Source organism: Perognathus longimembris, chromosome 28 (assembly GCF_023159225.1).
Source record: "Perognathus longimembris pacificus isolate PPM17 chromosome 28, ASM2315922v1, whole genome shotgun sequence".
In the NCBI taxonomy this organism is placed as follows: Eukaryota; Metazoa; Chordata; class Mammalia; order Rodentia; family Heteromyidae; genus Perognathus; species Perognathus longimembris.
Genome location: NC_063188.1, coordinates 56,547,612 through 56,574,456, shown reverse-complemented (window position 1 = coordinate 56,574,456; position 26,845 = coordinate 56,547,612). Strand labels below are relative to the sequence as shown.

Sequence of the window (26,845 nt, the reverse complement as noted above, 5' to 3'; positions counted from 1 at the left end):
AAGGAATAAGACTTGTATCAGTGGAAAGTTGGACAAACATGATAATAACAATAAAATGTTATACCAGGGTAGAGAAAATATTGAAGAATTAAATTTCAATAAGAACATTACCTTCACTGTTATGATGGACACCAAACACCTGAAAAGCTATTACCTAAAAAAAAAACCTTGAAAGCTAGGTGCTGGTGGCTAACACTGGTAATCCTAGCTACTCAAGAGGCCAAGAACTGAGGATCTGGGAAGCCACTATCCTTGGGCAGGAAGGTCCAAGAAAGTCTTTTATTTTTTTGTCTGTAGTGGAATTTGAACTCAGGGCCTAGGTGCTGTTCCTGAGCTCCTTTGATCATGCTAGCATTCTACTACTTTGAGCCATTGTGTGACTTACCCAAGAAACTCTTCTCTCCAATTAACCACCAAAAAGCCAGAAGTAGAGCGTGCCCCAAATGGTCAAGCACCAACTTTGAGTGAAAAAGCACAGGGACAGTGCCCAGGCTCTGAATTCAAGCCCCAGGACTAGCACACAAACATAAACACACACAAAATCAACTTGTATAAGCAGCCCATATAAGACAAGCAGTCTGTAAGATCGTTTGTTTTTGAAAAGTCACTTTTAAGAGTTGAGGGTACTGGGGCTGTGAATGTGGCTTAGGGTAGAGTGCTTGCCTAGCATGCATTAAGCCCTGGGTTCAATTCTTCAGTACCACACAAAAAGCTGGAAGTGCCAGGCACTGGTGGCTCACCCCTGTAATCCTAACTACTCAGGAGGCTGAGATCTAAGGATCACAGTTCAAAGCCAGCCTGGGCAGGAAAAGTCTGTGAGACTCTTATCTCCAATTAACCATCAAAAAAACAGGGCTGGGGAAGAGTGCCTGCCTCGGATACACGAGGCCCTAGGTTCGATTCCCCAGCACCACATATACAGAAAACGGCCAGAAGCGGCGCTGTGGCTCAAGTGGCAGAGTGCTAGCCTTGAGCGGGAAGAAACCAGGGACAGTGCTCAGACCCTGAGTCCAAGGCCCAGGACTGGCCAAAAAAAAAAAAAACAGAAGTGGCACTGTGGCTCAAGTAGTAGAGCACTGGCCTTGAGCAAATGGGCTCAGGGACAGCGCCCAGACCCTGAGTTCAAGCCCCACTACTAACAAAAAAAAAAAGTCAAAATTATGGACTGTGCAATTTCAAAGAAGAACTGCATATGACCACAGAGCACATACAAACTGCTTCAACATTAGAAAGCAAGGGCTGAGAATGTGGCATAGTGGTAGAGTGCTTGCCTCATATACATTAAGTCCTGGGTTCAATTCCTCAGCAACAAATAAACAGAAATGGCCAGAAATGGTCCTGTGGCTCAAGTGCACAGTGCTAGCCTTGAGCAAAAAGAAGCTAGGGACAGTGCTCAGGCCCTGAGTTCAAGCCCCAAGACTGGCAAAAAAAATTGTCATCTCAAGTGACTGTAACTTCTTTGAGACTGTGGCAGATAGGACAATGTAAAGATTCCTTTAACGCATAATGGGATCCTTTAGGTTCTGGAACAGGCATCTTGATGTACCTGATTAGAAAATATTTTACTTTTCTTATTGAATCTTTATAAAATACATAGAAAACATCTTAGTGGGCTGATTAAAAAGAGTTACATTGAGTACCTGTGGCATGTACCTATTAATCCTAGCCACTCAGGAGACTGAGACCTGAGGATTATAATTCATAGCTAGCCTAGATGGGAAAGTAAATCCATGAGACTCATCTCCAATTAACTACCCAAAAGCAGGAAGTAGAGCTATGGCTCAAGTGGTAGAGCATAAGCCTTACTTACGCAAGATAGCTACTCAAATCCTGAGTTCAAGCCCCAGCATACGCGCACATGCACACACACACACACACACACACGCACGCATGCACACGCGCACACACACACACACACACACACACACACACACACACACACACACACAGAGTATTTCACCAAAACCTCTGAACCAGGAGTCATAATTTCGGTTCATGTTATAATTACTACTTAAACTTTAAAGAAATTCTTACAGCACTCAATTTTCTCACCTGTAAAATCAGAGACCTTAGATGACTGTTAAAGATAAATTTTGCTTCCGGAACAAACCAGCAATCCAGTACCATATTAAAGAGAAATCCATTGTACTGCATGCCTGAGAGTTAAGACTCTATTAGAAACTTCCTTTCTTTTTGCAATTATTGCTCCCAATTTGCCTCTGCTTTATTTCACAGTACTCTTGGACCCTAGCTCACATAAGTATCTACCAGCTCTACACTGATTTTCTAAAATGCTCCCACCTTCCAATTTCCGCCCAGCTATATAATACAACAGATTGCTGGGATAGAATTTTAGGCTTAAACTACATTACAATGAAAGACTGACCAGGCACCAGTAGTTCACGTTTGTAATCCTAGAGACTCAAAAGGCTGACACCTGGAGGAATGTAGTTTGAAGCCAACCCAAGCAAAAAGGCCAATTAACATCTCCACCCATTACATGTTCAGTTAACCAGCAAACTGACTGGGGTGTTGCTCAAATTGTAGAGCACCAGCCATGAAAGAAAAAAAATAAACTTGTAAGGCCCCAAGTTCAAAGAAAAATTTTTAAAGACTGGGCTATTGGGTATTGAATAGATAAAGAGGAAAATCTAAGTCTCATGGATACCAAGAAGACCCAGAAATGTAAGTTGCAAAAAGCCAGGTCTTCATGTAATACTATACCCATATGCCATTCTATTAATAATACGATGTCCCACATACTGAAAATATCTTGACTTATTCAATATTACCCAAAGCTTCAGCTGTATTTCATTACCTGCCAACAATATTTAAGAACAAGTGAAAACCAAGCTATTGTCACTTAATGTGTCTATTGCTCTAGCATTCATCTTAATCAACTTATCACTGCTGGAAGCAATCCTCACACACATCAGACCCCAAAGCAGAGAAGACTCTCTTTCCCTGTCCTATGTGTGTTTGGAAAAGTACATAGGACAAGGATTCATCTCTACACAAATAAATGTTGGTTCTAACAATGACTTTCATAGAGCTGGGAATGTGGCTTAGTGGCAAAATGCTTGCCTAGCATGAATGAAGCCCTGGGTTCGATTACACAGTACCACATAAACAGAAAAAGGCAGAAGTGAGATGGGCTCAAGTGGTAGAGTGTGCAAAAGAAGCTCAAAGACAGAGCCCAGACCCTGAGTTTGAGCCCAGGACTGGCAAAGAAAAAAAAAGCAATGACTTTCATAAAGCTTACTGATGAAAGAAAATATCTGAAATGCACAATTGATCCTTATTTTGTGTAGGTATACAGGTCCTGGGGCTTGAACTCAGGACCTGGGTGCTGTCCTTGAACTTTTTTGCTCAAGGCTAGCATTCTACCACTGGAGCCACAGTTCCACTTCTGGCATTTCAGTGGCTAATGGGGAATAAGAGTCTCAAGGGCTTTACTGCCCAGACTGGTTTAAACAGTGATTCTCAGATCCCAGCCTCCTGAATAGCGAGGATTGCAGGTTTAAACCCCTGGAGCACAGCTCAATTGATATTTTTAAAGAGGAACTGTCCTTTTATTTTAAATTTACTCGACTGATTACAGAAAATTAAATCACAGCTATGCCACACAACTTGAAAGTAATGTGGGCCTTACCCATACTTCCCTGGAGGGATATCACCAACTATGAATAGGAACTATTTAAAAATTTTTTAAGTAATTTGATTGCAAAACAGACATAATAATATGATGTAAAAAATAAGCTATGGTCACTCTTTATTTATTTATTCATTTATTGGTCAGTTGTGGGGCTTGAACTTAGAGCCTGGGTGCTGTCCCTGAGCCTCTTTGTGCTCAAGGCTAGCACTCTGCCACTTGAACCACAGCATTATTTCTGGGTGTTTTTTTTTGTTGTTGTTGTTTTTTATTGGGGGGGTTGTTGGCTTTTTGTTGTTGTTGTTTTGAGTGGATAATTGGAAATAATGAGTCTCACGGGGACTTTCCTGTCCTGGCTGGCTTTGAACCGCAATCCTCAGATCTCAGCCTCCTTAGTAGCTAGGATTAGGCAGGAGCCACCAATACCCGGGTATGGTCACTTTTTAGAAGAACATCCAACACCATGCCAATATTAATTACAGCATAAATATTTTCAGAGTTATGCTTTAGAGAAAGGAACAGCTAAGTTAAATAGAACATCAGACCCAAACAAGGTTTATCACTAATGAACACAGACGCAAAGTTCCTCAATAAAATATTAGCTAACAGGATCCAGAAACTGATCAAGAAAATTATACATCATGACCAAGTAGGCTTCATCCCACAGACACAAGGATGGTTCAACATCCGTAAATCTATTAATGTAACTGACCACATAAACAGAATTAAAATCAAGAATCACATTGTTATCTCAGTCCATGCCCAAAAAGCCTTTGACAAAATACAACATCCATACAACATACAAAGCTCTGGAGAGAACAGGAATAGATGGAACATTCCTTAAAACAATAAAAGCCATATACAACAGACCAACTGCTAATATCGTATTAAATGGGGAGAAACTAAAATCATTTCCCCTAAATTCAGGAACAAGACAAGGATGCCACTCTCCCCACTTCTTTTCAACATAGTGCTAGAATCCCTAGCCATAGCAATAAGGCAAGAGGAGGACATCAAAGGGATCCACATTGGCAAAGAAGAAATTAAACTATCCCTATTGGCAGATGACATGATCTTATATTTGAAGGACCCAAAAAACTCAGTCCCCAAACTCCTACACCTAATAAACCATTTTGGCAAAGTAGCAGCATACAAAATCAATCCACAAAAGTCAGTAGCTTTTCTGTACACCAGCAATGTACAAGCAGAAAAGGAAACTATGGAAATAATACCATTTAAAATAGCTAAAAAAAAAAGAATAAATTCCCTAGGGATCAACCTAACCAAAGACGTAAAGGGCCTATTTAATGAGAACTATAAAAATCTAAATAGGGGAAATCAAAGAGGACACAAGGAGATGGAAAGACCTCCCATGCTCATGGGTAGGCAGAATCAATATAGTGAAAATGGCCATATTGCCCAAATTGTTATACAAATTCAATGCAATCCCCATCAAGATCCCAACTACATTCTTCACTGAAATACAGAAAGAAACCCATAAATTCATATGGAACAGCAAAAGACCTAGAATAGCCAAAGCAATTCTAAGCAAAAAAAAAAAAAAAGCAGTACAGGAGGTATCACAATACCAGACTTCAAGCTCTATTATAGAGCCATCATAACAAAAACAGCCTGGTATTGGTATAAAAACAGACCTGAAGACCAATGGAATAGAATTGAAGACCCAGAAATAAAACCGCACTCTTAGAGTCAACCGATATTCGACAAAGGAGCTAAAAACATACCAATGGAAAAAACATAGCCTCTTCAACTACTGGCGCTGGGAAAACTGGGCAGCCATATGTTGTTTGTTTGTTTTTTGTTTTTTTTGGGGCCAGTCCTGGGCCTTGGACTCAGGGCCTGAGCACTGTCCCTGGCTTCCTTTTGCTCAAGGCTAGCACTCTGCCACTTGAGCCACAGCGCCACTTCTGGCCGTTTTCTGTATATGTGGTGCTGGGGAATCGAACCCAGGGCCTCATGTATACGAGGCAAGCGCTCTTGCCACTAGGCCATATTCCCAGCCCCTGGGCAGCCATATGTAGAAAACTCAAAGTAGACCCTAGTCTATCACCATGCACCAAGATCAACTCAAAATGGATCAAGGACCTCAATATCAGACCTGAATCCTTGAAACTACTGAAGGACAGAGTAGGAAAGACGCTAGAACTTATAGGTACAGGAAGGAACTTCCTGAATAGAGTCCCAGGGGCACAACAGATAGGGGAGAGACTCGACAAATGGGACTACTACAAAATAAAAAGTTTCTGCACAGCTAAAGACATAGCCACCAAACTAGAAAGGATCTTTACCAGCACAGCAACAGACAAAGGCCTAATATCCATCATCTACAGAGAACTCAAAAAACTAAGCCCCTCCAAGCCCAGTAAACCAATTAGGAAATGGGCAAAGGAGCTAAAGAGAGACTTCACAAGAGAAGAGATAAAAATGGCAAAGAAACATACTCTGAACTCAGGCAACAACAAATGCTGGAAGGGGTGCGGGGAAAGAGGAACCCTTCTCCATTGTTGTTGGGAGTGCAAATTAGTACAACCACTTTGGAGAACATTATGGAGGTTTCTCAAAAAGCTCAACACAGACCTACCCTATGACCCAGCCATACCACTCCTAGGCATTTATCCTGAACAACAGGTCCCAAGATATCAAAAAGACATCTGTACTTCCATGTTTATCGCGGCACAATTCACAATAGCCAAAATACGGAAACAACCCAGATGCCCCTCCACAGATGAATGGATCCAAAAAATATGGTACCTATACACAATGGAATACTACATAGCGATTAGAAATGGTGAAATATTGTTATTCGCAGGGAAATGGTCAGAACTTGAACAAATAATGTTGAGTGAGACAAGCCTAGAACACAGAAAACAAAGGGGTATGATCTCCTTGATATATGACTGTTAAGGTGGGGGTAGGGGGAGACAGTAGAGACCAGTTCTGTGAAACCAAAAACTTCTTGTCAAATGGTATTTCCCACAGGTTTGGGTCAGCTACCCTACATTATGTAACTAAAACCAAACAACTACTCAACATATAAAGGTCAAAAATAGACCTCGCAGTGGATCACAATAGCTCAAAAGCTATGTATGTATGTTCATATAAGACAAGGATAAGCAAACTCTATTGTTGACATTACATTTAAAGTCCTAGGTGAATTTCCTTTGGCGTAGGCCACGTGGCTATTGTATATGTTTTTGGCACACTGTGTAATGTTTATATGTCTACTTGATCTAGGGAAGGGAAAGAAAAACAGGGTGTAAGATATCACAAGAAATGTACACACTGCCCTATTATGTAACTGTACCCCTTTTGCACAACACCTTGTCAAAAAAATTTTTAATTAATAAATAATTTTTTTTTTAAAAAGAGCTACTCAAAAGCACCTTCTTAGCACAGCAGGCAGCGCGTGAGTCTCATAAAAAGCTACTCAAAATATGGCAGGGATGTAGCTCACCAGGAGATTACTTGCCCTGCATGTCCAAGGCCCAGGATTCATCTTCAACACCACATACTAGCAAGATGTGGTGATGCACACCTGTAAACTCAGCTACTCAGTAGATACAGGGTAGAGGATCAAGTTCAAAGCCAGCCTGGGCTACATATTAAATCCTAACCTAGTTATTGAAGCTAAAGCTAAACAGCGTAAAGTTATTCTTAGACAGGGCTACAATATATTTTTTAATTGCTGTCTGTGACATACCACACTGAATGTATCTGATCTTGTTTGATCTCAGAAGCTAAGCAGGGTTGGAAATGGCTAGTCCTTGAACAAGATAACATTTACATTCACATAAATATTGCTGATTTTCAGCAGGGCACTGGTGGATCAAACCTGTAATCCTAGCTACTCAGGAGGCTGAGATCTGAGGATTGTAGTTTTAACAAGCATGGGCAGAAAAGTCCCTGATTAACCACTCAAAAACCAGAACTGGGGCTGGGGATATGGCCTAGTGGCAAGAGTGCTTGCCTCGTATACATGAGGCCCTGGGTTCGATTCCTCAGCACCACATATACAGAAAATGGCCAGAAGTGGCGCTGTGGCTCAAGTGGCAGAGTGCTAGCCTTGAGCAAAAAAGAAGCCAGGGACAGTGCTCAGGCCCTGAGTTCACGGCCTAGGACTGGCCAAAAAAACAAAACAAAGCAAAAACCAGAACTGGTGCTGTGGATCAAGTGTAGAGTGCTAGCCTTGAGCACAAAGAAACTCAGGGTGCAAAGTTCAAGCACCTAAGTTCAAGCCCTACAACCAACCAAAAACAAAAAAAAAAAAAAAAAAAAAAAAACCTAATGATTTTTCAGCTGGGTATTGGTGGCACACACCTGCAATCCTACTCAGGAAGCTAAGAGCTAAGGATCTCGATTCAAACCCAGCCCAGGCAGGAAAGTCTATGAGACTCATCTCCAATTAACCACTTAAAAACCAGAAGTAGAGCTGTGGATCAAAGTGGTAGAGCAGGACTGGGGATATGGCCTAGTGGCAAGAGTGCTTACCTCATATACATGAAGCCCTGGGTTCAATTCCCCAGCACCACATATATAGAAAATGGCCAGAAGTGGCACTGTGGCTCAAGTGGCAGAGTGCTAGCCTTGAGCAAAAGGAAGCCAGGGACAGTGCTCAGGCCCTGAGTCCAAGGCCCAGGACTGGCCAAATAATAATAATAATAATAATAAAATAAATTAAAAAAATAAAAACAAAGTGGTAGAGCACTAGCTTTTAACTCAAAAGCTCAGGGACAGGGCTGGGAATGTGGCTTAGTGGTACAGTGCTTGCAAAGCATGCATGAAGCCCTGGGTTCAATTCCTTAGTACCACATAAAGCAGAAAAGGCCAAAGTGGGCTGGGAGTATTGCCTAGTGGCAAGAGTGCTTGCCTCCTATACATGAAGCCCTGGGTTTGAATCCCCAGCACCACATATACCATATATGGCTCAAGTGGCAGAGTGCTAGCCTTGAGCAAAAAGAAAGGGACAATGTTCAGGCCCTGAGTTCAAGCCCCAGGACTGGCAAAAAAAAAAAAAAATTCTCAAAAAAAAAGCCCAGGGACAGCACAGAGGCCCAGAATTCAAGCCCAAGGACCAGAACACACACACACACACACACACACACACACACACGCACACGCACACGCACACATACACACACACACACACACACACACAATGAAAATAATGAAAGAAGATGGAAGTGACACTGGCCACCTTAAGAATGCCTGGACCAAGGAACCTCTGCAGGACTTTTCCTTTACCACTAGGGGGCATCACTGTAATTCTACAGCAAGTAGGCCACCATGATTAAAGCAGGCCACACCCTACACCAGCCAAGGCAGCTCCTGGATGACACATGAGGGTCCAGCTACTTCCAGCCCCAGCTTAGAGGAGCAGTTGAAGAACCTGCCAATAAAAGTGTGAATATCTTTCCCTCTCCCAAAAAGAAGAGAGAGAGAGAAAGAGAAGGAAAAAGGAAGAGAAAGGAAAAAGGAAAGGAAAGGAAGACTAAAGAGAAAAGGGCAATAGGGGGCTGGGAATGTGGCTTAGTGGTAGAGTGCTTGCCTAGCATGCATGAAGCCCTGAGTTCAATTCTTCAGTGCCACATAAACAAAAACAACAAAAGGGTATATAGTAGCATAATGACACATCCTTTCTGTCTGAGATAATGAGAATAACTGGAAAAGGACAGTAGTGGGAATGGTTAAACACTGAGAACATATTTAATGCCAATGAGTTGTACTCTCCCAATGGATAACATTGTAATAAAAACACTGTAATAAAAAGTTGGGGGCTGGGGATATAGCCTAGTGGCAAGAGTGCCTGCCTCGGATATACGAGGCCCTAGGTTCGATTCCCCAGCACCACATATACAGAAAACGGCCAGAAGTGGCCAGGGACGGTGCTGGGGCCCTGAGTCCAAGGCCCAGGACTGGCCAAAAAAAAAAAAGTTGGGGAAAAGTATGAAAACTACTGAAATAACTTGTGAGTGAAAAACTGACTGTAAAATTTAATGAAACTGAAGTAATTGTATGTGTTGGGTCTATGGTCCAAGGGATGAAAAGAAGCACTGGTGGGAGGGGAGTAAAAGCTCTGCCTCTAGGCACTCGTTTCTGGGGGACATTTTGGCCCCAGGATCCACGTGAAAATGTCTAGAGACCCATTTGGGTTGTCATCAGGTGTAGGCAGAATTGTCACTGGCAATTTATACACAGATGCAATGGAGAATACTAAACACTCCACAAAGCACAAGTCACCCCAAATAAATCATTATTAGGCCTAGCAATACCCCTTTGAGAAACTCCATTTTAAAGTAACAGAGTTAAGAAATCGTTCTTCTTCCTTAATTTCTTATTGTTATTATAAAGTGACATGCAGAGGGAAAACGTTTCTTTGGGGAAGGGGCCTGGAGACAACAGTGTCAGTGTGCAGCCCAGCTACACACTCAAAACCTGGGGCCTCCAGCCTCAGCTTCTCAAGGGTGATTACAGATGGACAAAAGCATAACTGATGTCTTGTTTCTAACACTCTCATTGTAAATAAGAATACACTGGGGGCTAGGAATATGGCCTAGTGGCAAGAGTGCTTGGTTCGTATACGTGAAGCCCTGGGTTCAATTCCCCAGCACCACATATATAGAAAAGGGCCAGAAGTGGCGCTATGGCTCAAGTGGCAGAGTGCTAGCCTTGAGCAAAAAGAAGCCAGGGACAGTGCTCAGGGCCTGAGTCCACACCCCAGGACTGGCAAAAAAAAAACGAAATAAAGAACACACTGGACCAGACTCTGGTGACTGACTCATGTCTATAATCCTAGCAACTCAGAGGGCTGGGATCTGAGGATCATAGTTCAAAGGCAGCCCAGGCAATAAAGTCCATGAGACTCTTACCTGCAATTAAGCACCAAAAAAAGCCAGAATTGGAGCTGTTGATCCTTAAGCAAAAAAGCTAAGGGACAGTAGGATACTGGTGGCTCCACTGTATTGCTAGCTACTCAGGATGCTGACATCTGAGGATAGCAGTTCAAAGCCAGCCAGGGCAGGAAAATCCATGAGACTCTTATCTCCAATTAACCAGCAAAAAGCTGGTGGTGGCTCAACAGGTAGAGCCTTAAGCACAAAGGCTCAGGGACAGCACCCAGACCCTGAGTTGAAGCTCCAGAACACACACTCACACTCACACACACTCACACACACACACACACACAAAGAGTAAGATACTATTCAAAAATAAACGCAAAAAAGGGCTGAGAGCATGGCTCAAGTGGTACACTGCTTCTTTACAAAGCCTTGAATTCAAACCCCACTACTGCCAAAAAGAAAGAAAACAGAGGTTGGAGGAATGGCTTAGTTGGTGGAGTACTAGCCAATGAGCAAAAGCGTCGGTCAAGTCCCAGTCTCAAACCAAAAAAAAGAAAAAGTACACAAATTCTAAAGAGGAAGAAACCTGATTTCCAGAGCTATCCTAAAATACAAAAACTGGTCAAAATGTCTACTCTTCAACAAAAATTATGAAATTGAAAAGAAACAAAGTATGGCCTATTCTTAGGGGGAAAACTTGTTCCTGAGAAAGACAAGCACTGGAAATGCTAGGAACTGACTTTCTCACTTGCTTTCTTTTTCTTTCTTCATTTTATTTTACATCTGTGGTGTTGATCAAACCGGGATGTCACCTGGAGTGCCAGGTTGAAAGAAAATTACCACTAAACAACACTAAACAACACTCCTATCCCCAGTCGGCCAAAGACTTAAGTTTAACAATTATTTAAATATGTTCAACAATTGCAATTATCCAATTGATATTGAGACCAAATTTCTAAGCAAATACATTTCTTTTTATTTTAGATCTGGTTGGAACCAGTCTATGTCACACTCTCAAGAGCACAAGCCAAAAGATTGGGCCACTGAGACTAATTTCCACCCTATAAGGCGTTTTGACTTTATGGAGTAGTCTGGTGAGTATACAGGAGTCCAATAACGACATACAGAGGGGTCTGCAAGGACATAAAGGGGAGTCTGGTGAGTGAGAAAAGCTAAGAGCCTTTTCCAGAGTGAGAGTCAGATTCCCCCATTCAGGTATCCCCAAAAGGGGAAATGATTGGCCAATAAGGCGTAGGAACCCTCTGGTATGGTGCCACATCTATATAGAGAGCAGAGGGCTCATAGAGTAGACACACACCAGATGTAGATGGGAAGTCACTCACCATATGTAGAAAGGAGGTAGTGTGGTGAATGCGTATCAAGCAATGGTAAATGTGAGAAGTTCAAAGTGGGGTTCCTCTGGCTTTCAGCAGTCTGGTCTTGGGAGGGGTGGTCAAGGTGGCAGATTAACCCTCAGAAAGTGAAGAAGGAGGAGGGGATCCAGCGATTCCTGACTCTGTCCCCTCCCTGGTTTGGGCACCAGATGTAAGGTTCCCAGGAAAGGAAACAGCCACCACATGGTTCAGGCAGAATAATTTATTGTGGGGAGAACAAACTGTGGGATCCCATTAAATGGAGGCACATGACGACAGAGAGGAAAGGAGAGACAGACAGACAGACAGACAGACAGAGATAGAGACACAGAGAGAGAGAAACTTGTGTTGAGCCAGATTCTATAGGGAAAGGTGGGAGTCAGGACCACAGAGGATGAGGAAGTGACCTCAGAGACTGGGGTCCTTTGCTGACTCAGTCAGGTGATTGACAGTCAGGTGTTTACAGGTTTCAAGCAGGTGAAGACGAAGGGGGAGAAAGAGGCTGTTCTCCCAGACATACCTAATAAACAAGGGACTGAGTATGTGGCTTAGTGTTTGCCTGGCAGGCATGAAGCCCTAGTGCCCAGGCCCAGAGTTCAAGCCTAGGACTGGCAAAAAAAAAAAAAAATGTTCAACAAGCTAAAGGACATGGAAAAAGAACTAAAGAAAATAAAAATGGGGGTGAGAATGTGGCTCAGTGGTAGAGTGCTTGCCTAGCATGCATGAAGCCCTGGGGTTGGATTCCTAAGCACCACATATATAGAAAAAGCCAGAAGTGGCGCTATGGCTCAAGAGGTAGAGTGCTAGCCTTGAGCAAAAGGAAGCCAAGGACAGTGCCCAGGCCCTGAGTCCAAGCCCCAGGACTGGCAAAAAAAATCTCAACAAAGTAAGAACAATAAAGAAAAAACAGTAATTAGTTTTGTGAATGTGCTGGTACTGGGCCTTGAAGCCAGCACCTTGCGTTCTCACTTTGCTTTTCTCCCTCAAGGCTGCTATTCTTAACGCATCAGGCCTCCACTTCAGGCATTCACTGGTTAATTGCAGGTGAGAGTCTCAGAGACTTTTCAGCCCAGGCTGGGTTCCAGCTGTGATCCTCAAGTCTCAGCTTCCAGAGGCAAGAGCCACCAGTGCCCAGCTGATTTCTGTAATGTTTTGCTGTCTCTGGCTTTATTTCTCAGACCTAAGACACTTCATTTACCATATTATTCAAATAGGCACCACTGCAAGTCAAGACACTGTGGGGGGATGGGGAGACTGGGGGCAAGGGAAGGTGGGAGAAATATGAGGGAGGGGTTAACAAGTGTCACAAGGAATGTACTCACTACCTTACTGTAACCCCTCTGTACATCACATTGACAATAAAATTAACTTTTTTAAAAAAGATAATGTGGTGGGGGCAAGAGAGACAGGCGAAAAGACAGGAAAACTATGCTATTTTTGACAAATATAAAAGAGTGCTGACTCAAGTAGGAACCAGAAAGCAATTAAAAAAGCAGTTAAGCTTCCCTCTATTTAAATGCTAATTTACAAGGTCTAGAAGAGGGGAAACTTAAAAGGGATTCTCTAAACCTGCCCTTTCCTGTGAAATGCTGCAAACTTGGCCAGGCAGTGGGAAAGGGTAGATTAAGTAAAACAAAGCCAGACACTTGTGGCTCAAGTGTTGTAATCCTAGCTACTCAGTAGGCAGAGAATTGAGAATGGAGGTTCAAAGCCATTTGGGGCAGAAAAATCCAGGAGACTGATCTCCAATGAACTACCCGAAAACCAGAAATAGAGCAGGACAATATAGACCTACCCTATGACCCAGCCATACCACTCCTAGGCATCTATCCTAAACAGCAAAACCCAAGATATCAAAAAGACATTTGTACTTCCATGTTTATCGCAGCACAATTCACAATAGCCAAAATATGGAAACAACCCAGATCTGCCCTTCCACAGACGAATGGATCCAAAAAATATGGTACCTATACACAATGGAATACTACATAGCAATTAGGAATGGTGAAATATTGTTATTCGCAGGGAAATGGTCAGAACTCGAACAAATAATGTTGAGCGAGACAAGCCTAGAACACAGAAAACAAAGGGGCATGATCTCCCTGATATATGACTGCTAACAAAGGGAGATGGAGAGACAGTAGAGACCAAGTCTGTGAAACCAAAAACTGCTTGTCAAATAGTATTCCCCACAGGATTGGGGCAGCGACCCAACAGTATGTAACTAAAACCAAACAATTACTCAACATATAAAGGTCAAAAATTGACCTCTCAGGGGAACACAATAGCTCAAAAGCTAGGTATGTACATTCATATAAGACTACTGTCGACATATGGTCTAATATCGACATTACATTTAAAGCCCTAAGCGAACTTTCTTGGGTGTGGCCACGTGGCTACTGTATATGTTCTCGATACATTGTATATTGTATATATGTCTACCTGACCTAGAGAAGAGATAGAAAAACAGGACTTAGGATATCACAAGAAATGTACACACTGCCCTACTATGTAACTGTACCCTTTTTGCACAATACCTTGTCAAAAAATTTGTGTTCAATTAATAAACAAATAAATTTAAAAAAATAAACACACAAAAAAAACTTAAAAAAAAAAAAAGAAGAAATGGAGCAGGAGCTCAAAGTGGTAAAGCGCTACTCTTGGGTGGAAAAAGCTCAGGAACAATGTCCAGGGCCTGAGTTCAAGACCCCTGTTAGCATTCCCCTAGCCTCAGGTCCTCAGGTCCTCAGCTCCTCCCACTAGCCCCCAGATCCACCCATACCTAATGAGCCACTCCTACTCCCTACCTACCTACTTCCCCTTTACCCCCAGAGAGAAGCTGCCACCTGGATAAGGTGCTGGCGCCATGTAGCTCCCTCTCCCGTGGGAACTATGGCCCCACTAATAAACCTCCTTATGAACCTTCTTCTCCTGCCTGTGATTATCTCCGCATGGTCCTCTGGGATGGCCGGGACCTATGCTTTCAACCCCAACCCCCCCCAACAAAAAAAAATAAATAAAACAAGAGGATTATGTAAGAAAGCCTTAAAGCTCACTTATTACCCAGGTGGAATTCAAATAACACCCATCCAGGTTCAGAAAACCATGCCCTAAGGGTTAGGAGTTGTTAAATGACTTGACCACTTGTTATCCCCTAGCTCAGAAATACTAAAGGCCGCAGAAAACAGCTGTGCTTTTTTTTCCCCTTGCCCATACTGCACTTGAAACCAAGGCCTCACACTCCCATTTAGCTCCTCCACCCCACCCCCACCCAGTGCTCCACCTCCTCCTGTTGAGTGGCTGAATAAGAGTCTCAGATAAACTTATATACAAGACAAAGGGTACAGGAATCAAAAACAGTGGCAGGGCTAGGAATGTGGCTTAGCGCTCCAGTGCTTGCTTAGCTTGCAGGAAGCCCAGGGTTCCGTTGCTCAGCACCACATTAAAAAAAAAAAAAAAAGCCAGAAGTGGCTCAAGTGCTAGAGTGCTAGCCTAAAGCAAAATGAAGCCAGGGACAGTGCTTCAGGCCTTGAGTTCAAGCCCCAGGACTGGCAAAAAAAAAGTGACAATAGGGGAAAAAATGAAAGAAAAAAAAACTGCAAATAGTACACAGAAAAAAAATGTGTTTCCAAAACTTGGAGTTCAATTAACATTTTATATGTTGATATGTGAAGGATTGATTCCTGCCTTATTCCCCCAGGTCAAGCAAGACACCAGATGCACACAAACAGTTCCCAGGCAAGTTATTCCACTCTGGGCCTGGCCAGGGACATCATGCTGGGCCCCCAAGAGATCATAGCCCATTTTTTAATTTTCTGCTTCCTGGTTAAGCCCTATATAAGTCCACCACAAAATCCAGTCCTTTGCACAACCTCCAAACCCACGGGAAGGTCTGTGCCCCTAGCTGGCAATAAACAATTCTCCCCAGCCTATTCTGGCCTATCCCTTTTCCATTCTCCTCCATTTTTCTAACAATATGTACACAGCTTTGAGCTATTTTGATCCTCTGCTAGGACTATCCTAATTATCTCAAATGTAGAAAACCATGAGCCTGTGTTTCTTTGGCTCTGGCTTACTTCACTTAATATGATTTTTTTCCAAGTCTTTACATTTCCTTACGAATGGGGTGACGTCATTCTTTCTGATGAGAGCACAGAATACGTGTGTGTGTGTGTGTGTGTGTGTGTGTGTGTGTGTATACCACATATTCTTGATCCATTCATCTACTGAGGGGCATCTGGGTTATCTGATTTGAGGAAGGGAAGGGAAATCACAGAAACAGTGGGGCAAAGGGTGAACCAATCCAACAGTGATACTCACTAGACACTATGTTGGAAATGAACTTTACAACTTTGGGGGAAGGGGAATGGAGGGAGAGGGAAAGCAGGAGAAAACTAACACTGTCTGAAAAGAAATGTACTCATTACCTTATGTAACTGTAATCCCGCTGTATATCACCTTCACAATAAAGAAAACAAAGGTGAGCAAAAAGAAAAAAAAATCTCAGATTTTTCAATTCAGGCTGGCTTTGAACCATGACCCTCAGATCTCAGCCTTCTGAGTAGCTTCGATTACAGGCAAGTCCCTCCCACCCTGCAGCTGGCCTATTTTGAGTTTTTAACTCCCATTTCCTGCATGGGCTACATGAAATGCTTCTCTTCTTTCTCCTTTAACATGTTCCACTAAAATCTAGAATGAAACTTCCACCTTGTGAGACTCCTTTGAGGAAGACACCCTGAAGTACTTTTCATGCGTGGATCTCAAGGATCTGTGACTTTGTGTGGACACCGGGAAACTGAGGGAACCCCTCCATCCATTATCCAGGGAGACAGTAGCTAGTCTGAGCCAAGAGTCGAATCCCACAAGGTATGGAAAGCTTGTAGCTTTGAAACTTTGATCTGTAAATATCTGTTAGCCATGGTGGAAGCTCTCCTTTCCCAGACTATCCAACACAGGCAGGGATGGAATAGGCAAGGAAAATTGTACTCCAGAGCCACCCATTGGCTTTCTCAGCCTTCCAAATAATTTAAATATAGTCCTGGGATGGAAAACCTAGAATCAGTTGAAATCTAAATGGCATGTGGCTGAGAACTAGAGCTGCTTCTCTGTCCCAAGGACCTTGGATTTGCCCCACCTAAATTAATATCTTCAGTTTACTTCAGCTCTATCTCCACAATTCTCCCTATTGTCTTGCTTTGGTGATGGGCAGTTTCTCCCATCAGGGCCAGGGGAGGGAATGGTCTGGATCTATCCGTCCCCTCTCAGATCAACACATCGAGGCAGGTTCATTTGTAGTCGAAATGTGATTAAAATTTCTGGAGTAGGCATGTTTATCGCGGCACAATTCACAATAGCTAAAATATGGAAACAACCCAGATGCCCCTCCACAGACGAATGGATCCAAAAAATATGGTACTTATACACAATGGAATACTACATAGCGATTAGGAATGGTGAAATATTGTTATTTGCAGGGAAATGGTCGGAACTCGAACAAATAATGTTGAGTGAGACAAGCCTAGAACACAGAAAACAAAGGGGCATGATCTCCCTGATATATGACTGTTAACAAAGGGAGACGGAGAGACAGTAGAGACCAAGTCTGTGAATACTGTATATGTTCTTGATACATTGTATATTGCATATATGTCAACCTGACCTAGACAAGGGATAGAAAAACAGGTTGTAAGATATCATAAGAAATGTACACACTGCCCTACTATGTAACTGCACCCTCTTTGCACAACACCTTGTAAAAAAATTTATGTCCAATTAATAAAAAAAATAAAAAAATTAAAAAAAAAAATTTCTGGAGTAGGGCTGGGGATATGGCCTAGTGGCAAGAGTGCCTGCCTCATATACATGAGGCCCTGGGTTCGATTCCCCAGCACCACATATACAGAAAAAGGCCAGAAGTGGCGCTGTGGCTCAAGTGGCAGAGTGCTAGCCTTGAGCAAGAAGAAGCCAGGGACAGTGCTCAGGCCCTGAGTCCAAGCCCCAGGACTGGCCAAAAAAAAAAAAAAAAAAAATTCTGGAGTAAAAAAAAAAAATAACTGGGTCAGATCAAAATGGAAGCACACATGCAATAGAAACAGGCATCTGTACTGGGAGCAAAATAGTGACCTCCTCAGGGTTACCAGGCACAAGTATCTAGGGAATACATCCCCTTCCCCTTTAGTGACCAGGAAGGGAATCCAAGTTTTCCAGACTTGCAGCTTAAATCACTGAGCCCATTGTGATCCTGATAATCTAGTATAGCCTGGCAGCAATCTCAACTGGAAACCAAGAAAAATGGCTCAAAAATGAAATTCTCGTTTCCTACATCATTTCTATAAATGTAAGGGCCAGTGCATGCGCACACACACATACATGCACATACATACACACAAGCACACACACACTCTTTTTGGGGGGAGGAGGGGGGTGTCAGTCCTGGGGCTTGAACTCTGGGCCTGGGCGCTAAGTAGGCTAAGATCTGAGGGTTGTGGTTCAAAGCCCAGCCAGTACAAAAAAGTCCATGAGACTTTATCTCCAATAACCACCAAAAACCCAGACGTGAAGTTGTGGCTCAAGTGATAAGAATGTCAGCTTTGAGTGAGAAGGCTTCACAAGGCCCTAATATAAAGCCCTAGTACTAGCACTAATTACACACACATACACATACACACACACACACACTCACTAGACACTATGTTGGAAATGAACTTTACAACTTGGGGGGGAAGGGGAATGGAGGGGGAGGGAAAGCAGGAGAAAACTAACACTGTCTGAAAAGAAATGTACTCATTAGCTTACTTATGTAACTGTAACCCCTCTGTACATCACCCTCACAATAAAGAAAATAAAGGTGAGCAAAAAGAAAAAAAATCTCAGATTTTTCAATTCAGGCTGGCTTTGAAACATGAGTGAGTGTGAGTGTGTGTATGTATGTATGTATGTATGTATGTATGTATGTATAGACAGTCTTGCTTATAGACCCAAGATGGCCTCCAATTTGCAATTACCCTGCATTAGCATCCCAAGTGCTGAGATTACAGGTATGTACCACCGAGCTTAGCTCTTAGTCTTTCCAATAACTACTAAAAAGGTCTAGCATATAAATGGGCACACTATATGAAATGAAATCAGGTATCACTAATTCCTGGTGAATTCCCCCTTGTAGGCACAACAAGCAGGACAGTCAAGTCTTTGCTACCATTAACCCTGGGCTACCATTCATCCGATACCACTAGATCCTGGGATTTTGCCACAAAAGACTATCATATTTTATATTCAATTCAATCCCGCATAGGACAGAGGGTCTCTCTTACCAGTGTGTCTCAGGCCAATAAAATCTGACTGTTTTGGGGAAAAAAGAGACTTCTATTGCTATATACCTGCAATGAACAAATCCAGGAAGAAAATTAACAAAATCACTTCCATGCACAACAAACATCCAAAGAACGAGGCCACACATGGTACTCACTGCACACCTGTAATCCTGGGACTCAGGAAACTGAGGATGATCAAGAGTTCAAGCCCAGCTTGGGTTATATATTAAAATCTTACCTTTAGGGGCTGGGGATATGGCCTAGTGGCCAGAGAGCTTGCCTCATATACATGAGGCCCTGGGTTCGATTCCCCAGCACCACATATACAGAAAACGGCCAGAAGTGGCACTGTGGCTCAAGTGGCAGAGTGTTAGCCTTGAGCAAAAAGGAAGCCAGGGACAGTGCTCAGGCCCTGAGTCCAAGGCCCAGGACTGGCCAAAAAAAAAAAATCTTACCTTTAATTTATGTGTACGTGTGTGTGTGTGTGTGAGAGAGAGAAAGAGAGAAAGAGAGAGAGAGAGAGAGAGAGAGAGAGAGAAATGAAATGGTGAGAGAGAGAAAGAGAAATGAAATGGTGAACACCAGCACCAGCTCCTGAACTGAGTAGCCCATATCAGTCACTCACAACCCAGAAGGCTGAGCAGGACCAACAGGGTCAAGCATTGAGACCCCTAGGGCCCATTCAGGGCTGGTGCCAATGGTAGAAGCCATGGGAGAGATCAGCATGCACTACACTATCCAGAACGAGGTGGCAGGATGCTCTTCCTTAAGCACCCTGCTGTAGCCCTTCCTCTGCAGCTGGCCCCACTTCACAGAGAAGGCCAAGACTCAATTATAAGGCCTAAACTTCCAACTGCAGGGACATAGTGGTGCTGCAATCCAGACTTCGCTTGCATCACCATATAGTGACCAGCCAACTGGTGAGAGGCTGGAGGAGTGAGAAAGGGCAGGCCAGACAACCCCTTCCTAATAGCAGTGCTTCCTCTGGCTATGGTGAGCATTCACAGGACACTGAACCTTTCTGGTCAATTGGTTTTCATGTATTATCTCAACTTCCCACTGTGCCCATCTTGTAACTAGTGAGAGAAGTGAACACAGAGATAGGCTAGGGAACCTAAGTAAATTCGCACAACTGGTTCTGACAGAGATAGAATTTTAAAGCATTTGTGCTTTTGGAACTGGTTTTTAGTATTGGGGTTTGAACTCCTTGAACTTCTTGGGCTTGCTTTCTTCTTCAGCTGCTGTTCTACCATTTGAGCCACACCTCTAGCTCAGCTTTTTTCTGGTTTTTTAGGAAATGGAGTCTTAACTTTTCTGCCCAGGATGCCTTCAAACCACCATCCTCCAGATCTCAGTCTCCAGAGTAGCTAGGAATTATAGGGGTGAGCCCCTGGCATCCAGCAGTATTTTTTTCGTGTGTGTGTGTGTGTGTGTGTGTTTAATTGGAGTTGAGTCCCACAAACTTTCCTGCCTGGGCTAGCTCTGAACCTTGATCCTCAGATCTCAGCCTCCTGAGTAGCTAGGATTACATGCATGAACCATGCATGAGCCAGCAGCGCCCTGCTTCTAATTACGATTTTTAAACAAAATATTAAATCATCTGCAAATAATGGCTTTGAATCTTCCTTTTGCATTTTTGCACAGACTTTCTTACTGCATGGCTCAGAGAGATCCTGCAACTGTTGAATCTGGAATGCTAACTAAAGCTGTTAAGTCTTTACCACAGAAATGGAAACATCAAAATTTCATACATAAACTCAAAGGACCCTAGGATTGAAAGCAAGGCTCAAGGGGTAGAACACCTGCCTCTTGAGCACAAAGCCCTGAGTTTAAACCCCAGTATTAAAAAAAACAAAACAGGATGTAGGCAATTTGGTTGAAATAGATGGGGAGAATAATGGAAGGGATAGATAAGCAGAATGATGAAAGGAGTGACACTGATCAAGATACATTGGATTTATAAACTGACGTGTTGAATTGATATCCTTTTGTACAACTACCTCTACTTAATTAATTAATTAGAAATATCTCAGCCTGTAACCAGTGGCTCATGCCAGTAATTCTAGTTAGTCAAGAGGCTGAGATCTGAGGATCCAGGCCTGAAGCCAGTCCAGAAGCCAGTCCAGAAGCCAGTCCAGGTAAGAAAGTCCAAGAGACTCATTTCCAATTGCCAGAAAAGTCAGAAGTGTAGCTGTGGCTCAAGTGATAGTGTGCTAGCCTTGAACAAAATAGCTCAGGGATAGCACCCTAGCCCCGGAGTTCAAGCCCCAGGATTGGCACAAAAATATAATAATCTCATTTCTTAATTTCAGAAACACAAAACCAGAGCAATCAGAACAGTTGGTACTAGCATATGGACAGCCACGTAAATCTAAGAAAACCAGATGACCCAGATGTCTGTGGTCAACTAACATTGGACAAGGAAGAAAAGATGGATTATCTGATGGCAAAAAGAACAATCTCTTCAATAATAATGGTACTAGCCAGTCACTAGCTACTCAGTAGGTATAAGATACTTGTCACCAATAAACTACTCAGAAAAAGCTCCAAGTGGCGCTGTGGCTCAAGTGGTAGAACTCTAGCCTTGAGCAAAAGCAGCTCAGGGACATTGCTGCCCAGGCCCTGAGTTCAAGCCCCAGGACCTATAATAAAAAATAATAGGGCTGGGAATATGGCCTAGTGGTAAAAGTGCTCACCTTGCATACATGAAGCCCTGGGTTCGATTCCTCAGCACCACATAAATAAAAAAAGCCGGAAGTGGCACTGTGGCTCAAGTGGTAGAGTGCTAGCCTTGAGCAAAAGTAAGCCAGGGACAGTGCTCAGGCCCTGAGTTCAAGCCCCAGGACTGGCAAAAAAAAAGTTGTAAAAAAATAATAATAGTACTAGAACTGAATATTCACAAGGTAAATGAAAAGTCCAACCTCATCCTACATCACATACAAATTAATTCAAAGTTAGAGCTGAGATTAACTCAGTGATAATATCTCCCTAGCATATGTTATACCCTGGCTTCCAGACCTAGACCTAGAGAAACAGAGAAATATAACATTTTCTAACTTAGTACACTGCATGACCCATTTGTGTGAAATTTCCAGAACCGGCAAACCTACTAAGCTACAAAATGGGTGTTTTCAAAGGATAACAGACATGGGATTGTAGGTAAGAAATCATTCTGAAGTTAGATGGTAATGATGGTTGCATAGCACTGTAAATGTACTTAGTGCCACTAAAGTATACACATTAAAATAGTTAAAATACTCAATTTTATTCATATTTAGTACTCTAAACTGTAAAAAAAAAAAAGCAGAAGAGACTCCATCTCCAAACTAACAAAAAGCTAGACCAGAAGCTTGATTCAAGTGATAGAATGCTATCCAAGCAAGTAAGTAAGCCAAGCATGCCTGAGGCCCTGAGTAACCATTTCTAGAAGCTATGACAGATCCTAAGATGGAGGCCAGTACAGACTTCAAAGAAAGAGCCTTTCTCAAAAAAAAAAAAGAAGAAAAAGAAGCAACAATGTCCAGGCATCAGTGGCTCATATCTGTAATCCTAACTACTCAGGAGACTGAGATCTGAGGATCAAGGTTCAAAGCCAATTGTGGCTCAAGTGGTAGAGTGCTTGCCTAGAGCACCTAGACCTTGAGTTCGTGCCCCAGGACCAGATTAGGAAAAGAAACAATAAAGAACCAACTAAACAGTTAGATCCCAGTTCATTTTTAATATAAAGCTAAATTGCTCTACATGGTGGTAAGAAATAACTCATATGAAAATCAGTACTGCATTGATCTTACCACTTTTAAGATGTCTGCACATCAGAGCCAAAAGAACATTTTGGAGGCTGGGAATGTGGCTTAGTGGTAGAGTGCTTGCCTAGCATGCATGAAGCCCTGGGTTCTATTCCTCAGCACCACATAAACAGAAAAAGCCAGAAGTGGTGCTGTGGCTCAAGTGGTAGAGTGCTAGCCTTAAGCAAAAGAAGCTCAGGGACAGTGCCCAGGCCCTGAGTTTAAGCCCCAGGATTGGCAAAAGAAAAACAAACAAACGTATTTTAGAAGAAAATCAGCTTATTCTAGCCATAGCTGATTTAAAGAAGCCATAGAAACCCTAGGCCTTCCCAGTGCCTAAATTGTTCCAGGGCACACCCTCTTCTATGGCTGCATTGAAGCAAAGCAGCTATTAAAAGGTCTAAGTTTAAGCCTTACACTGTATACATCCACTATCAATTATAGCTTTTTGGGGGGAAGGGGGGGAGAGTGTGGGGGGGAGGGAGGGTGTGTGTGTGTGTGTGTGTGTGTGTGTGTGTCCCTGAGCCTCTTTGTGTGTGTGTGTGTGTGTGTGTGTGTGTGTGTGTCCCTGAGCCTCTTTGTGCTCTACAACTTGAGTCACAGCTCTAATTCTATTTTGTTGGGAATTTGTTTGTTTTCATTTTTTTGGTGTTTAATTGGAGATAAAATAATCTTTTGGACTTTCTTGCCCCGGCTTGCTTCGAACTAAACTGTGGTCCTTAGAGCTCACCTTCTTGAGTAGCCCCTGGTGCCCAGATGACCTCTTGAATATACTAATCCACTTGCAATTCTACACTTACTACCTCAATGAAGCCTCCATAGAAAATGTCCCCTGGGTTCTTACCACTCCAAAACTAATTTAAGCTCATCAAAGCAAGGGCCACCTACTACTGCTCCAACAGCTGGGTACCCAGGGACCCTGAGTAAGTAATGTCATGCTTCCTGAAGCCCCCAGTGATGGGAGGACCCAAGGTGTGCTTGAAGGCAGAGTCACAGCAACTGCAGAGGCTGCCATCTGGTCCAGTGGCCCTGGCAGCAAGAACACAACAGCAGATGGCAGGACAGGCATTAGCTTGGACGCAGCTCTCATCTGAGGCCCAGCTGGCCAGAGAGGCTTCAGCTTCTACCCAGCACAGCCTCCTGAGTGCCAGGCAGCTAATTCTAGAAACCCAACCCCCCCAAAAATTTAAATTGCAATGAAGGTCATCAAGGGCAGCCCATTGATTCTGGTTTTGTGAAACAGTTCATTTCATCTATATACCACTCCCTAATGCCACCCAAAAGCAGGGGAAAGTTTTTATTTCTGTTTTACACAGCTACTGGGGTTTAAACTCAGGGCATCATGCTCTCCCTTAGTTTCTTCACTTAAGGCTGGCACTTTATTACTCAAGTCACAGTTTTACTTCCTTATTTCTGTTTTGAATGGATCAAAGAAAGGGCCTGGCAAGTATGAGATGCTGAATTCAACTGCCAACATTCAAAAAAAGTGGGGTGGGATTTTAGAAGAGAATTGAATTTCTGAAAAATACAATTTTAATGGGTTAAAGCAGGCACCAATGGCTCATACCTATAACTGTAAAAGAGGCTAAGGGGCTGGGAACAGGGCTTAGCGGTAGAGAGCTTGCCTTGCATGTATGGAGCCCTGGGTTCTATTCCTCAGCACCACATAAGCAGAAAAAGCTGGAAATGGCACTGTAGCTCAAGTGGGAGAGCACTAGCCTTTGGCACAAAGAGGTCCCAGGACAGCACCCAGGCCCTGAGTTCAAGCCCTAGGACCACCAAAAAAAAAAAAAAAAAAAAAAAAAAAACGTGCAGAGCCAGGCACTAATGGCTCACATGTATAATCCTAGCTACTTGGGAGGCTGAATCTGAAGAAGATGATAGGCCAATCCAGGCAGAAAAGCTCATGCAACCTCTCTCTCTCGCTCTCTCTCTCTCTCTCTCTCTGTGTGTGTGTGTGTGTGTGTGTGTGTGTGTGTGTGTGTGTGTGTGTGTGTCAGTCCTGGGGCTTGAACTCAGGACTGTAGTACTTCAACTTTTTTGCTCAAGGCTGGTATTGTACCACTTGAGCCACAGCTCCACTTTGGCTTTTTGGAGGTTAACTGGAGTCTCGCAGACTTTCCTGCCTGGAATGGCTTGGAACTTTGATCCTCAGTTGTCAGCCTCCTGAGTAGCTAAGGTTATAGGCCTGAGTCACTAGTGCCTGACTCATGAGACCCACTTCTAAAGAAAGAAGTGAATGCAAGGACAAGTCTAAAATAATCTAAAACAAGCCAACCAAGAGTAGGAAGCAAGACTATCTCAAAAACAACTAGCAAACCTGGGGCCTGAGGCACAATTATGACCAAAAAGAAGAAAGAAATGAGCTAAGCACTGGTAACTCACACCCATAATCCTAGTCATGAGGCTCAGATCAGAGAACCTCAGTTCTGACCCAGCCTGGACAGGAAAAGTCTATGAGACTCTTTTATCTCCAACTAACCAGCAAAAAGCCTTAAGTAGTACCGAGGTCAAGTGGCAGAGCATTAGCTGTAAGTGGAAAAAGCCAAGTGAGTTCAGGCTCCAGGGTTCTCTCTCTTTCTCTTTCTTTCTCTCTCTCTCTCTCTCTCTCTCTCTGTCACACACAAGTACACACACACACACACACACACACACACACACACTCGTTGCTGCGGATCAATCAGTAGGACCCAACGTGTAAATAAAATAACGTAAAGTTGTTTCAAGTAAGTGTGTTTGATCTGCAGATGGACATTAACTAATATCTGAGTAATTATTATATCCCAGACCCTAATCTAACATTAACTCACTTAAACTTCACAGCACCCCAACATACCTGGTAAATGACTGTACTTTTTGGAGGATGACAATAACAGCCAGTTCCTCAATAATGTAACATACAGGTTCCTTTAAAAAAAAAATCCATGCAGGGCTGGGAATATGGCCTAGTGGCAAGAGTGCTTGCCTCGTATACATGAAGCCTTGGGTTCGATTCCCCAGCACCACATACATAGAAAACAGCCAGAAGCAGCGACCCAACAGTATGTAACTAAAAGCAAACAACTACTCAACATATAAAGGTCAAAAATTGACCTCTCAGTGGAATACAATAGCTCAAAAGCTAGGTATGTACGTTCATATAAGACTACTGTCAACATATTGTCTAATATCGACATTACATTTAAAGCCCTAGGCGAATTTTCTTGGGCTTGGCCACGTGGCTACTGTATATGTTCTTGATACATTGTATATTGTATATATGTCTACCTGACCTAGAGAAGGGAAAGAAAAACAGGGCGTAAGATATCACAAGAAATGTACACACTGCCCTACTATGTAACTGTACCCTTTTTGCACAACACCTTGTCAAAAAAATTTGTGTTCAATTAATAAATAAATTAAATTTATTTAAAAAAAGAAAGAAAACAGCCAGAAGGACTGGGATATAGCTCAGTGGCAAAGCGCTTGCCTAGCAGGTGCAACGTCCTGGGTTCGATCACCAGTACCAAAAAAAAAAAAAAAAAAGAAAACAGCCAGAAGTGGCGCTGTGGCTCATGTGGTAGAGTGCTAGCTTTGAGAAAAAAGAAGCCAGGGACAGTGCTCAGGCCCTGAGTCCAAGCCCCAGGACTGGCAAAATATTAAAAAAAAATTATATAAAAAATCCATGTAAGGCTTGAAATGCAGCTCAGTGGTAGAGTGCTTGCCTAGCATGCACTAAGCCCTGGGTTTGATTCCTAAGTACCACATAAACAGAAAAAGCTGGAAATGGTGCTGTGGCTCAAGTGGTAGAGCAAAAGAAGCTCAGAGACAGTACCCAGGCCCTGAGTTCAAGCCCCAGAATTGGCAAAAGAAAAAATCCATGCAACAA

At 42.9% G+C, this 26,845-nt stretch overlaps 1 protein-coding gene and 1 long non-coding RNA gene across 8 annotated transcripts in view; one reads left to right on the top strand and one right to left on the bottom strand.

Annotated features, from left to right (window-relative positions):
- The window catches only part of Atrx (ATRX chromatin remodeler), a 163,518-nt gene that overhangs the window by 123,186 nt on the left and 13,487 nt on the right, over positions 1-26,845 (bottom strand). For 4 of the 7 annotated variants that reach the window (XM_048336717.1, XM_048336718.1, XM_048336720.1 and 1 more), the window contains exon 2: positions 19,193-19,258. The exons of the other annotated variants lie outside the window; for them this stretch is intronic. In XM_048336717.1, coding sequence (XP_048192674.1) covers positions 19,193-19,258 — 66 coding nt within the window. The remainder of the gene's footprint in view (positions 1-19,192; positions 19,259-26,845) is intronic. 7 annotated transcript variants of the gene reach the window in all.
- LOC125344119 lies at positions 1,911-25,943 on the top strand. Its single transcript, XR_007209410.1, has 3 exons — positions 1,911-2,704; positions 19,879-19,883; positions 25,908-25,943. It is a non-coding gene; the product is annotated as an uncharacterized LOC125344119 (long non-coding RNA).